Source organism: Heterocephalus glaber, unplaced genomic scaffold (genome assembly GCF_053883595.1).
Source record: "Heterocephalus glaber isolate CG9 unplaced genomic scaffold, H.glaber_assembly_v1.0 deba00001497, whole genome shotgun sequence".
NCBI classification, from domain to species: domain Eukaryota; kingdom Metazoa; phylum Chordata; class Mammalia; order Rodentia; family Bathyergidae; genus Heterocephalus; species Heterocephalus glaber.
This window is the reverse complement of record NW_028258320.1, coordinates 1,259,853-1,274,725: the sequence shown is the minus strand read 5'-3', so window position 1 is coordinate 1,274,725 and position 14,873 is coordinate 1,259,853. Positions and strand designations below refer to the sequence as shown.

The following is a 14,873-nucleotide window of genomic DNA, read 5'->3' as shown; positions in this document are numbered from 1 at the left end:
AGGGAAAGGCAGCAGCAGGGGAGGAGGTGGCGGCAACACTTGAACGTCAGGAGGTGCAGGCCCTGGTCACAGGCAGGGCAGGACAGCTTGTGATGGGTCAGGCTCACAGATGTCATACCTCAGGCTGGAGCTTGCTTTTTGTCATCCCGTGGGTGAGCTGAGTGATGCCCTAAAGAAAAGTCGTTTTGGTTTCGAATGCGCTGCTGGGGGCTGCCGCCGCACAGGGCAGGAGGACTTACTGGAGTTCCTGGAGAGCTGGGCGTCGCTACTGGACTTGATGACCTTGTAGCTGGCGGGGACGTCGGATGTCGTTGACTGGGACCGCTCTGGCTTGACTCGAAGCTTGCTGTGGTTTTCCAGGACTTGGGCTGCAGTGGCCAAAGCAACTTTTGAGTTCAGAGTTTGCAAAGAAGGCGAGGAAAAGTCCTCTTCCTCATCATCGCCAATGTCCCAAGCGTCACTGGTGTTCCGGGCAAACTCGTGAAAACTGGAGGCCTTCTTATTCTTCAGAGGGACTGTGTTCACTTTCGACCGTTCTTTAATGAAACTTTGAGAAAGGAGAAACCATTACCCAGGACTGCTGGACAGGTCTGACCACCGAGGGACAGAAGTGTAGCAAACGACCACACGCAATCATTGCTTCTTCCCACAGCCACCGCCCACATCCGCTGCTTGTCTGGATGCACCCAGACTATCCCGGAGGACAGAGGTGGCACAGTGTCCCCACATCTCCCGGGTACCTCGCCATGCCTAGCCCCTGGCACTGGGGCGCTGGGGCCCTGTGCTGGAGGGGACGTGAGCGACGGTGCTGGGCCAGAGAATGCCCGTGGGTGTGGCTCCGCCAGGACCGCCTCCGGGGTGCTGGCTGGCAAGTCCGCGATGTTGGGGCCCCTTCAGCTGGGGTCCCCAAGGAGCATGGAGCTGAGCCCGCCTCTACCCATCCACTCCATGTAGGATACAAAGCACAAGCCAGCAATAAACCTTTGTTGTGCTACCCACTGAGATTTCAGAGTAGCACATTACGGCAACGTCGCTGAAACTACCCCTCACCGGAGGCATAAACCCCTGGGAAAAGTAGGTAATTTTAGGGAGTTCACAAATGTGGATTTAAGTACCAAAGCAAACGCATTCCTTTTTTCTCTTTTTTTCCAGGACTAGGAGTTGAATGCAGGGGTGCCCTTTTCTTACTTTTTATTTTGGGACACAGGCTTGCAAATACCCTCTCTGGCCTTGAACTTACAACCTTCCTCCCTCAGTCTCCTGAGTAGCTGGGATTACAGGCACTGCCACTGTACCTGGCTAAAACAGTCTTTTTAAAAATGATGTCCAGGTCTGCCGGTGGCCTAGAGGTGAGTTTGGTGCTACTCTGCCTTTAGCGCTCTCTCTCTCTCTCTCTCTCTCTCTCTCTCTCTCTCTCTCTCTCTCTCTCTCTCCAAAGTGAGGGGAGCTTCAGGATCAAGATATTTATAAGGGGGCTGGGGATTTAGCTCAGTGGTTTTGCCGCCTGCTGCACAAGCGCAACGACCAGAGTTCAATCCCTGGTACCAAAACAAAAAAAGATATTTGTAAGCAACAAGATGTGGCTTAAAATTTAATAGGATCGTTTGTTTTTCACCATGCTTATTTTTTAGATTATATTCTATTTATGGCAAATGACGTTGATTTTCTATTTAGACAATTGATAAGGTTTATTTTAAAAAATAAATCTGAGTACAGAAAATGAGTACTTTTAAATATACGTAGTAAATAATAGTGTAAATATGGCAGAAATGTAGAGGCCTATGACTGACGCTGGGAGACTCGAGAGCTTCTGGTTCCAAGATCCATTTGATGGGGACATTTCTAACTGTGTCGTATCTAATAGATGGGACACAGCGGGACAGCCTCGTGTAAGGTGACAGGAAACAGACTGGGACTGTGGGGTACCGACACCATTCAAAGGCCTCACTGCGCCCCAGCAGTGAGGTGGGGGCCACTCTACAGCGAGTGCAAAACGAAGCTCTGCCGAAAGAGCTAAATCCCCTCTCCTCAAGGCCGAGGGGAGTGGTCTGCTAACCTGGTCCATATTCAGATGGTCCAATCCTACTGTAAAAGACCGTCTCCATTATTAATATGGATAAACAGTCTGGTTAACTTCTACAGCTCATAAAATTGTCCCCAGTATAAACACTAAAAAAGGGAGTAAGTTATCACTGAAAGCTGTCCCTCTATGATGGCACACACCTGTGATCCCAGCCACAAGAGAGGCTGAGACAGGAGGATCTCAAATTTGAGGCCAACCTGAGCAACTTAATGAGAAACTGCCTTAAAAAACAAAAAGCGTTGGGGATGTAGCTCAATTGCAGATTGTCCCTGGGTTCAATCCTCAGTACTGGGAAAAAAAGAAAGAAAAATATTAAAGCATTGCTTTCAAACACCAGCCTCATATGGAGAAAAGGAAAATTCATCAGACAAAACAGAGAAGAAACAAGAATTCAAGGACACAGCTCATGCGGAATGGAGACAAGCGACCTCACCCAGTACATTAGCAACAACTCAAAGAGTCAGTTTCTTCAGTGCTGGGCAGGTAAGGGAGCCCCGCTGTCTCATACCGCAGGGCGGGGGCACAATCCTCAGAAAGCAGTCCTGCAGCACTCATGAGCCTCAGAATGGCTCATTATCTCTGACCATAAAAAAAGTCAGGTGCCGATAAAGAAGATCTGAAACAGCTTTAAAAGTAACTACTCTTACATATTTTGGTTAAAAATTGCTAATAAAACAAACATCTAGAAATTAGAAATGATAAAGATTTAAGAAAAAAAAAAGAAATTAGAAATGATTAGATACATTATAGCCACCCCAAGGAATGTTACATTTTGTTTGATCCACCTGAGTCCCTCCTGGGTGCATTCTGAAAGATCTAAAAATAGCGGACTATAGTGACATGGGCACACCCATGTTTATGGTAGCTAAGCTCAGGAAACAGCCTCATTACCTGCCAACAAGCGAATGAGTAGAGAAAATGGGGGATGTACATACAGAATATTACTCGGCCATAAAGAAGAATGCAGTCATGTCATCTGCAAACAAATGGATGGAACCCGAGGCCATCATGCTGGGTAAGTCAGACACAGAAAGTTAAGTCATGGTTTCTCTTATATGAGAACTCTAAAATATAAACAAACAAATGAATTAACAAAATAAGGGAGAGATGGTCGGAAACGAGAAAGCAGATCCTTGGAGATGAGGAAGGGGATGGAGGAGAGGTAAGGGAGAGGGAGATGAAGACACTGGAAAGGACCCAGTTACGTTCCATGCACGTACCAATTCCCAAAATGAACACTGCACGCTGCGCTGCAAACATACTAATAACATTTTAACAAATCCTTGCTTAAAGGCTACTGAACAACCCTAAAAACCATCTCAATTAAGTACAGGGGAATAGGATTAGTACACATTTCTTATGATGCCTGTACTTTTAAAAAACAATATGCACAGGGCCGGGGATTTAGCTCAGTGGTGCCACCACCTACCAAAGTTCAGGGTCCCGAGTTCGATCCCTGGTACCAAAAAAAAAAAAGTCAAAACACAATATGTACAGAAAAGACCAGGAAGAAATGACTTGAAAATGTTAACAGGGCTTATCTCTGAGCCACAGGATTGTAGATGATATTTAACTTCATTCTTATACTTCTCTGCATCAACCACGTTTCCTACAATGAGAATGCCTTTAGTAATCAGGACAGGTTGGTAGCTGACCTTCATCGATCTCTCACAGTAAGAGGACTCATAAGCCTACTGAAAGAACAATCAGAAGCAAACAGGAGACCCAAGAAAAGAAAAGACTCTGAAGCAACAAGGAATAAATATCTCAGGTATAAAATCCACTCATGGTCTGAGGCAAGTCGCTGGTCTGCAGACAGCGAGGGCGCGCCTGCCCCTGGCCCCTACCGGGTCCTCCCAGCGCCGCCTGGGCCGTGGTGTCTGTGCAGGATGCTCTGCCAGCCACAAGACACTTGCGTCAAGAGCACATGAACACTGCAAGAATCAAGAAGCTCAGTTTCAGGGCTGGGGCACGGCCAAGCAGGAGAGCACTTGCCCGGCACGCACAGCCCCTGGGCTCAGTCCCACAACAGCAAGAACAAACCTTGAAGCAGTCAGTCAACACAGTGGTGGGCATAAGGATGTTTGTTGTATTTTTCTTTATACCTTTTTATGCACTTGAATATTTCATTTTTTTTATATGTGTGGTTTTTTGAGACAGGGTCACGCTATGCAGTCCAGGGTGGCCTTGAACTCACTATGTAGCCTGGCTGGCCTGGAACTCACAGCGATCCTCCTGCCTCAGCCTCCCAAGTGTTGGAAATGCCTGGCTGATTCTATTCAGTAAGTGATGTGAAGCAACTGGAGAAATTTAGCAATGTTCAAATAAATCCAGTTATTTAGTAACTAGTGTGGCTTCATGTGACCTAGTTTTCTTACTTGGAGGTGAGAGTTTCATACTTTATATCAATCACGAAGCCTCGGCACCGCGCCTGCCTGGCAAGTGCAAGGTCCTAAGTTCGATTCCTGGTACTGCAGAAGAAAAAAAATATAGAAAAAAAAGAAGCCTATCATGGCATCAGGCAGCCAGGAGGGCTGCTCAGCAATGAGACCAGTTTTATTGGAGTGACAAAAATTACTGCAGGCAATATTCTTGCTAATAGTAATAATCTGGCAAACTGAAGTCAATATACACAGACAGCACAAGACTCGCGGCCTGTGCAGTCAGGTAATCAAGGACCTGATGTCCAGCCTCCGCTGTGACAGGGATCAGCCGCGTGGTAATTAACAATGGCCCCAAGTGGAGCGATAACCATGTAGCAACCATGTAGCGGAGGAAGCAATAAAATGTCCCAACAAAGGCACTAAAAGGGCCATAAACGTTTTACAGCAGCAATCTGGAATTGTAAAACAGTTAGGTGCAGACCTGGATGTTGCCCCACATTGCAGACTTTGTGGACCATTAATGCCGAACCCGAGGTAGGTGAAAGAGGGAAGCAATTAATTCAGGGACACATTCCTCCCATCTGCAAAGGTCAGCGATGACTTCTCCTGCAAGCACGGCTGCTGCTCTGATGCGTGAGGTGAGGGCGCCCTCATGTCCTTAACAGGTGAGGAAACAAATTCTAGAAAGTTGCCTTGGCTCTCTGGGATGTGTGACACTCTGGAATATGTGCCCTGGATGCAGAAGGCTGCAAACTCAACTGAGGACAGGTGCAGACAAGTATGGTGACCCTGATCCAAACGTGACATGGGAGGGACCCCAGCGGTGGACAGGGGATTCACATGTTAACCACATGTGTATCGAGCACAACTAGAAAATGCGCTAGGTACAATTCTGCTGTGAATCTAAAACTGCCTTAAAAAAAATAAACTCCTGGGCTAGGGATTTAGCTCAGTGGTTCCGCCACCTGCCTCGCAGCAAGCAGAAGGACCTGAGTTCGATCTCCAGTACCAAAAAAAAGAAAGAAAAGAAAGAAATACACTCCTGACAACACCATTAAAAAGAAAAAAAAGAAAATGCACTAGGATGGATCCTGGCTGGATCAGAATCCTTCTGGCCACAAGCATTCAAGCTTCTGATGCTTAAGTAATAAAGACCATTGCATCGGGCCACCAGCAGGGTGCCCCACAATCTCTGGGCTGTCCCTCAGGATTACAGTGAGCTGTGGAAGTTTACAGCAACTCAGTTTCATGTCAGCACATTCAAAAGCAAAGCAAATTGGGCGTGGGGGTGCACATCTGTAATCCCAGTCCTTGCAAGGCTGAGGCAGGAGGATCCCGAGTTTGCGGTCAGCATGGGCTACATAGTGAGTTCAAGGCCAGCCTGAACTATATAACAAAACCCTATCACAAAGGAAAAAAAAGCAGGAAACAGTAGTGGCTACAAAACAGAATGCAACAAAAGATGGACAGAAAGGGATGGATCTCTTGGAGATGGGAAGAAGTCCAAGAAAACGTGGATGACAGGAGAGGGAGAGGAAAAATAAATGGAATAAAGACACGCTATGCATAAGACTCGAATAGCCTCAATGAATATAAACACTTTATGTCATAAAAATGAGATAAGTTTCATAATATCAACAAGAACAAAAATGGGGGAAAGTAATTTAGAGGAGGAAGGAAAGGAGGCAGGAGGGAAGGAGATGGAGATTAAAAATTAAAAAGAACCAAGCTAATACGTACATGGACCACTCCCCAAGATGACTGTAAACTGCATGTATTGCAACAGATAATAATAAAACAAGATTCTGGACTTAAAAAAATATATATATATATATATTAGAGGGCTGGGCATTTAGCCCAGTGGTTCCACTGCCTGCCTCATAAGTACAAGGTCCTGAGTTCGATCCCAGTACCAAAAATAAATAAATAAATAAATAAATAAATAAATAAATAAATAATATTAGAATGCTAACAATGGAAGAATTAAGACATATTATGTACAGGTACAAGTCCCCAATGATGAATGTGATCATTATGTATGCCAAATATGTACTAATTAAAAAATACATAAAAACCAAAAAAATACTAACGATGCATATTTGAGCTAGCACTTTTCCAGATATTCAAAATATTTTCATGCATATGATCTTGTTTCTTTTTTCAAGTGACTTTGTTTACTTAGAGGAGTTTAAAGATGACAGCAAAATCAAGAGGAAGGTTGGATTTCCTGTGCATCCCCCCGCTGCGAAAACACAGCCCCTCCGGACTCCACAGCGAGGTTCACAGGCTGCACAGTGTTCAGTTCACTCACAGCATTGTGTGACCTGGGGGTCTGGACAAACGCACAAGGACGCGAACCCACCACTATGATACCTGCCCTGAAACCCTCTTGCCACCCTCAAGCCCCGGCGGCCCGCCCTTCCCACTGTCTCCACAGCCCACCTTTTCCAGAAGGGCACAGAGCTGGAATCAAAAGCACACGCTATCTGTATCTCCCATGGCTGTGAAGGAAGAAAGGGCCACCCCAGAAGGCTGAGAACTGAGGCCTTTACTTCCCAAATCATTTGGTGTTCCCCACAAACCAGCTTTTCCCAAGATAAGTCTCTTTAAACACGCCCAGAGGGACTTGGATTTAGTTCAGTGGCCTGCCTCACAAGCACAAGGTCCTGAGTTCAATCCCTGGTACCCAAAAAAATAAAATAAAATAAAACCACCCCCAAATTGCCGGGCATGGTGGCAGATACCTGCAATCCCAGCACTCGGGAGGCTGAGGCAGGAGGATCGCTGTGAGTTTGCGGCCAGCCTGAGCTATGCAGCGAGACCCTGACTCAAGAAAACACAACAACAAAAAGCACACCCACAGAAACTCTGAGAAGGTGATGGACCTCCTCATGGACGGTCTCGATGGCTGAGGATGGCCCATGAGAGAAAGATGAGCTGAAGTGACACCTGGGGGACAGATGCACACCCACACATCTTGGGTCTATCCACACTTGCTGTTGTATTTGAAAATAACTTAAGAGTTTAACCAGAGAAAAAACTTCCAGGCAGCTTCTAAATGTGCATGTGGGCTGGGATTTCTTGAGTGTGTTAGGGAAAGGGGCTGCCGAGCTCAGGCCACAGCTGTTCCATCCACCCAGCTTCTCACCATGAAAACATGGGAGAGGAGATAGTCCTGCTCCTATCCAGAAGCAACAAGCCCCAGAAACCTAATGTCCAGCTAGAAGATGGGAGGAGATCATCATCATCTGGTTACAGGGACAATATTTAAGTCAAAAGGACCTTTCGAAGTCAGGCTTGCTGGCATATGCCAGCATTCTGGAGGCCAAGACAGGAGGGTTCCAAGTTTGGGCCCAGCTTGGCAACTGAGTGACTTAATGAGACTCTGCTTAAGATAAAAAAAAATTTTAAAGGGCAGAGGATGTAGCCCTAGGTTCAATCCTCAGTACCACAAAAACAAAACAAAACAAAACAAAACCTAAAGAGAGTTTTCCGAGTTAGTATTGGACCATCTGGAAGAAAGACGATTGTGCACCTTCTGGTCCAAAGTAGGGCAGAGGAGACAGTGCAGGGGTGATAGAGAAAACTGATGGATGGAAGGAAAAATGCCCTGACTTACTTTCTGCTGAGTCGAGGATCCAAAGGAGGGTGTTGTGCTCCATACACAGGCTGGATACTAAAAGAAGAGAAAAGAAAGAAGCAAGGTGTCAGGAACCTGAATGCACTGGCTGAGAACTATCCATGTTACAAAACTGGATGGAAGCCGGAGAAGCAGGTTCCCTCCCAGAGCAACTACCCAAGCCATGCCCACCACAGTCTACCCCCAGGAAGGGTCTGACGACGTGCGATTTCCTGGGGGCTTCCAGTGCCTTCCATGCCATCTGCAGAGAGGGGCAGCAGAGCTGGAGATACCACTTCAAGCATCCACACCATTGTGAACAAGCACCACAGGCCCGGCCCCTTGAACCTGAGTTTTCGTCTGCAAAGTGGGAGCATCGCCTACCTTACAGCTCCCTGGGCTCCAGGACAGTGAACCACACGGCAGGTCAAGGGCAGGGCGCCCGAGGGGCTCACATGGCATGCAATGTGTACAGTGACAGCACCACTTCCACAGCCAGAGGAGGGCGCAGGGAGCCCCAAGGCCAGGAGCCCCACTCCCAACACCTCGTGAGAAAGATGAGCATCTGTGTCAGGAGACAGGCAGGACCCTTCCCAAAGCACGGTGCTTCCTCTCAACCCCACCTAGAAATAATTCAGTTGCCCCTCAACGGTAAGGAGGGAAATAAACTGCAATTTGTTCATATAAGAGGACACTACCCATCAGTCACAACATACGCGACAGGGCTGCAGGCAATAGTGCGGCTGTGTCTTATGTACGTCACGTGAGGCAAAAGCAGCAAAGCACAGAGAGTAATACTGCTTGGTTCCACTCGGCTCACTGCGACGCTGGCAAAGATAACTGGGACGTGTGCACAGTGTTGCAACACTATGAAGAAACAAGGACTGAGCACCAGAAAGCTGTGGCCCTGAAATAGAGTGTATTTTAAGACAGAAACAAAAACTAATGCAAATAATATAAGCAACTAAAAGCTGATGGGGAAGAAGGAGCAGAAAATATAAATAATATTTTCATGATTGTTCATGGTAGGGAATCAATAAATACTGAAGAAATATAATATATATGTTTTTTTTTTTGAGATAGGATTTCACTATGTACCCCAGGCTGGCCTCGAATTTACAACAATCCTCCTGCCTTAGTCTCCCAAGTGACAGCATTACAAGCGTGCGCCACCGTGCTCAGTTGAAGAAATATACTATAAATTATAAGCAGTCATTAGAATAAAGAGGTACCTATACTGAGGTAGGAGGTCACAAGTTTGAGCCCAATCTCAGCAACTTAGCAATTTTACAAGACCCTGTCTCAAAATTTTCAAATGTTTAAAAGGCTAGGGATGTAACTCAGTGCAAAAGCCCTGGGTTCAATCCCCAGTTCCATTTAAAAAAAAAAAAAAGAAAGACAAATTATCAGAACACACACAACATACACAAGTGCCCCCCAAAATAGATACAGTCTGTCCCATGGGAGATTTTTTTTTAGTGAAAGATTTTTTAAAGAAAAATATTGAAAGCCCGGGCACAGTGGTACACACCTGCAATCATCAATCCCTGCTACTCAGGAGGGTGAGGCAGAAGAATCCCAAGTTCGGGTCCAGCCTAAGCAATTTAGCAAGATCCTGTCTCAAACTAAAATATAAAAATGGGCTGGGAGGGTCAGGGATTTAGCTCAGTGCTGCTGCCACCTGACTCGCAACCACAAGGTCCCGAGTTTGATCCCCAGTACTAAAAAGGGGGGAGGGGCTGGGATGCAGCTCAGGGCTGGAGCACTTACCTAGGGCACATGAGGCCCTGGGTTTGATCCCCAGCCCTGTAAATAAATAACCGTATATCTTTCTAAAAGAATGAGGCATAATATAAACTATTAACTGAAGAAGGATGCAAAAACTATGTCCACAGGACGCTAGCTTTGCACAAATCTTTACGGCGTATATCTGCACTTCCGCGTGACCCTGGCGGCAGTGCGAGGGGTCAGGAGATCGGTTCCCAGCGCCGGCTCTCCCGCACGCCCGGTTTGGTGTAAACTGCGAGCGAGCGCCCCCTGCGTAAGCAGCACCTGAAGAGTGGGACGAGGCTGCCGGCTGAAAGGCGGTGCCAGCCTCAGCTCAGCTCCCCGCGGCAGCGCCCCACAGGCCAGGCCGTTCAATCACTGTCTCCCTGATTTCTACCAGGAGGCGTCCGGGGCAGCTTCCTCCTCGTGAGTTTTGGCTTCGCACAGGGCCCCTCCCACCCAGCTGACCCTCTCCGGAAGGCTCTGCAAACAAACCGCCTCAGGTGCCACTAGAGGAGCAAATACTACTACTTCCATGTGTTTAAAGGGTTTCCAAGGCAGAGGGAAAGGGCAGAAAGAAAATAAGAATGAAAAAGTATAGGGAAGGCTTGGCTCAGACAGAGGGGACTCAGACAAAACAAAAATTAAAGCACAAACAAGCAAAATAACCCGCAAAGACCTCTGATTTGCGTTGTGCATTTACAGATACACTAAGGTGAGTACACGAACTCCCCAAGTCCACAGCCTTCTTTTTTTAATTTGAAACAGCATCTCAGTATGTAGCCCAGGCTGGCCTTGAACTTTCAGCGATCTTCCTGCCTCAGCCTCCCGAGTGCTGGGATTAGAGGCGAGCACCACCACACCTGGCGGCCATCTTCTTAGTAAAACATAAAGTCAGGGGATAAATGCTGCAGGGAGATCTCAACAGACCAGTTCGGTTAGTTGACTGGCCAGAAAAATAAGAGAGACTCCTTGGATCTCCGGAAGGAGTTTGCCTCCTGCCAGTAACCCATGCAGAGAGAAAGCAAAACCTAATCAATCTTGCAGCTTCTGGAGCAGAGGCCACCAATTACCCAGGAAGGGAATCTTCACATCACAGTCGATTATTTTTTAAAGATGTCAAGGCGATGTGCTGGCACGGCTGAGAGTCGAAGATAAATGATGGTCCTCAGCAAAGGTATCCAAGCCCAGAGGGAATTTGTTAGCATTTTCTTGCACTAAACCATGATGGCTCTGAACCTGGGACACTCTAATAAATCAGTTTATTGCACCTCAAGAAGGACAGGCGAAAAGTTAGAAAAGGAGAGACAGAGATGATCTCTGAGGCTAAATGAAGACAGAGGAAAGGGCACGGTGCTCCAGGTGCTCCGTTTCCAGGGGTTCATTACTCACCTCTCCCTGGCTCCCTGCTCCTCCCACCCCAGGCTCAGCTCTAGCAGGGCGGTCTGGCTCTGTCCGGTAAACCCACAGCCCTTTTCAAAACTGCATCTACCTGCAAGGCGACCTTCAAACTCTACACTCCCAGTGAGACTTCTCCTAATCCTATACACACAGCCACTGACCCATTCGCTCTCTGAGACCTTCACATATATAAATCAGGGCTTATATATTTTTTTTAATAAGCTAGATTTTTAAAAAAGAACTAGGGCCAGGGATTTAGCTCAGTGGTTCTGGCACCTGGCTCCTAAGCACAAGGTCCCGAGTTTGATCCCCAGTACCAAAAAAAAAAAAAAAGAACTAGATTTAGATAATACTATAAGGAACACAGGTAGGTGTTCAACATCTAGCTTAAAAATAAAACATTAGAAAAAAATAAAAAATAAAAAAACATTAGAGGGCCGGGGATTTAGTTCAGTGGCACTGTGCCTGTCTCGAAAGCACAAGGTCCTGAGTTAGATCCCCGGTACCAAATAAATTTTAAAAAATTAGGCTGGGCATGGTGGTGGTACACACCTGTCATCCCAGCACTCAGGAGGCTGAGGCAGGAGGATCCCAAGTTTGAGCCAACTTACCAGGATCTTGTTTCAAAATAAAAAGTAAAGGTGGGAATTCAGATCAGTGATTCTGCTGCCTGCCTCAAAACCACAAGGTCCCGAGTTTGATCCCCAGTACCAAAAAAATTTTTAAAAACAAAAAAGTAAAAAAAGGCTGAGATGTAGCTCAGCACACAGGCCCTGGATTCCATCCTCAGTACAATACAAAAAAAAAAAAAAAAAGTGGTGCCAGGGATTTAGCTCAGTGGTTCTGCTGCCTGCCTCAGAAGTACAAGGTCCGGAGTTCTCCCAGGTACCAAAAAAAACACACACAGGGGCCAGGGATTTAGCTCAGTGGTTTCGCTGCCTGCTGCTGCCCGCTTCGAAAGGTCAGGGACCCACGTTTGATCCCTAGTACCAAAACAAACAAACACACACACACAAAACAAAAAAATGAAAGAAAGAAAGAAAGACAGACAAGACATTACATGTTGATGGCCCTGGTATACCCTTCCCTCCTGTCTTGCTGAAGCAACTACTCTACTGAATGTGGCATTTCTGACAGTCATTTTTATTTTTACTTTCCATGTATGTATCCCTGAACAATACACAATATTGTTCTGGATTTTTAAGACTTTATATGAATGTCATCACTGACTTGACTGTACATCTTTTCTGGGTTTTTTTCATTTTCTTTTTCCTTCTTTTCTTTAGACAGGGTCTCACTTTCTAGTCTAGCTGGCCTCGAACTCATAGCGATCCTCCTGCCTCCGCTTCCTGAGTGCTGGGATGACAGGCATGCATCACCAAACCCAGCCAGTCTGTAATATATTCTTACTTGTGTTGACACAGATTAAGTGTGGGCTACGAATGGCGTACAGTGTGGCCTTTCAGTACCTGCCTACAACCTGTCCACACTGTATGTGTTTCGGTGCTGGTCAGACCCAGGGTCTCACCCAGGGCTGGCAGGCACACTACCGCTCGGTCGGCCCCAGCCCTCTACACAGCTCGCACGCAGCACTGCTGCAGGCTTTCGGGTCACAGAAGTAACACGCGCTCCGCGGGAATCCAGCGCCCCTACTCGGGGAGCTGGGGCCAAGCGGATTTCAGCTTCGAGGGAGCTGCGACCTTTTCTGGCAGCGCCCAGTGAGTGAGTGAGGGATGGCAGGGCCCGGCTGTGGCGGCTCGAACCCTGCCCCGCGCGGAACGTCCCGTCCCCGTGGGACACAGCAAAAACCTGGGCGGGGAAACGACAGGGGTTTGGCGCCCACACAGGAGCCAAAGCCAATGCGAGCACGGAGCTTCTGACCTCAACAGATGCTGGTTCCCACTCGCGCCCGTCCGCTCGCCTGCCTGGAAGGCTCTGGAACTGGGGTCTGCTCTGTCTCCGAGATGATCAAGCACCTTCCAGTTGCCTGCCTGGCGCATCGGGAAAAGTATTTCCAAGCCAAGAAGAGGCTGCCGTGCACCAGCCCGGACACGCTGGGACCATTACACTGAGCAGTCTATGAGAGTAAGGTCTGGCGGTGACCAAGGCGTAGCGGGGGATTCAGTTAAAAACATACGGGTGCCTGGGTCATTCACCATCGGCCACTTTCCTCAGCGGGGCGTTTCCGCAGTGGAGCCCAGGACCCTGGCACATACTAGGCAAGCACTACACACATGCCACGCTCTCAACTTCTCTCAATTGATAAGACTTCTTTGACTTTGGCAATAAACATTGAGCCCAGGCATGATGACCCATGCCTGTGATTCCCAACACTCCGGGAGGCTGAGGCAGGAGGATCGAAAGTTTGAGCCCAGCCTGGGCAACTTAGCAAGACCCTGTCTCAATTTTAAAAAATAAAAAGGTTGGAGATAAGTTCAGTGCAAAGGCCCTGGGTTCAATTCCCAGAACCAGAAAATACTACTACTGCCACTGCTATTGCTACTACTACTACCAACAACAATAAAAACCACTGTGCTTGAAACAAAGGAAAAGCCCTTCCCAGCGGGGAAAGGAGCACGGATGGGCGGAGAAGCCGGACGGCGTGCCTCATCCACGAGTTCCCACCGTAGTGTCTATCCACACCCTTGGACAGGATGGGCCGCGGCAACAGAGGGCGTCTCAGGCTTAACAGAGACCGAAGGAAAGGAGAAGGACGGAGCGCTAGACCAAGAGCCGAGACACGCGTGGCGGCCGGGGCAGCCATTGCCCTGGCTTCAACTCAGGGCCAGAGCCTTGAATGCCGACACTGTGCAGCTTCACGACACTGCCGTGCTCCCGAGCCAGCCACTCGCTCCTTCCAGGTGGCCAGAGTAATGCAGCCCACTTTGGCCGTCCCCCCAGACCCACCGACTCCTGGGCATCAGCCGCGCAGGCGCGCTGGAGAGAAGGAGCAGCGTCACCGGGACTGGGAGCTTTCATATCCAACCTCAGAAGCGCGGGGGCCTCGGGGCTCACTTAGCCCAAGCCTCATTTCACAGGCAAGGAGACTGCGCCGGGAATGTGAAGTCCTGGGCCCTAAGGCTTGGCTTTCGCCAGGTGTGGTACATCGCACCTGTAACCCCAGCACTGGGAATGCTGGGGCAGAGCTGAGAGTTCCAGGGCAGCCTGTGTGACTTAGCAAAACTGTTTTAGAAAAAAGAAAAAAAGCCAGGTGTGGTAGTGCATGCCTGTAATCCTAGCACTTGGGAGGCTGAGGCAGGAGGATCGCCATGACTTCAAGGCCAGCCTGGACTGCAAAGTGAGACGCTGTCTCAAAAAAACAAAAAACCCTGTGCCACCCTAGGTCCTATGGCCTCAGCTACCCTAAAAGGAGGGAGAAAGAACGAAAGGAAATAAAAGGAACAGATCTATCTTGGCTTCTCCACTGAAGACACCACAGCCCGCCTGATCCGCTGGCCTAAGGCAGTAACCTGAAAGTGACAACCACTTGGCTCCATTTTCTTCTCCCTGACTCCCTGAGGTGGATGATTTACCAAACCCTGCCACGGGAACTCGACCCTGCTCTCCTCGTCCATGTGGCCGCCCTCGCTGCGGCTCCAGCTCCCTCCCATGCTCTGGG

General features: G+C 48.1%; 1 protein-coding gene across 2 annotated transcripts in view; it reads right to left on the bottom strand.

The window, feature by feature from the left end:
• Positions 1-14,873, bottom strand: part of Tbc1d22b (TBC1 domain family member 22B) — a 55,481-nt gene that overhangs the window by 35,154 nt on the left and 5,454 nt on the right. Inside the window, exons 2-3 of one of the 2 annotated variants that reach the window (XM_004846665.4) lie at positions 8,087-8,143; positions 240-547 (exon numbers count right to left, since the gene is read on the bottom strand). In XM_004846665.4, coding sequence (XP_004846722.1) covers positions 240-547; positions 8,087-8,143 — 365 coding nt within the window. The remainder of the gene's footprint in view (positions 1-239; positions 548-8,086; positions 8,144-14,873) is intronic. The other variant, XM_013072932.3, reaches the window with a different exon arrangement.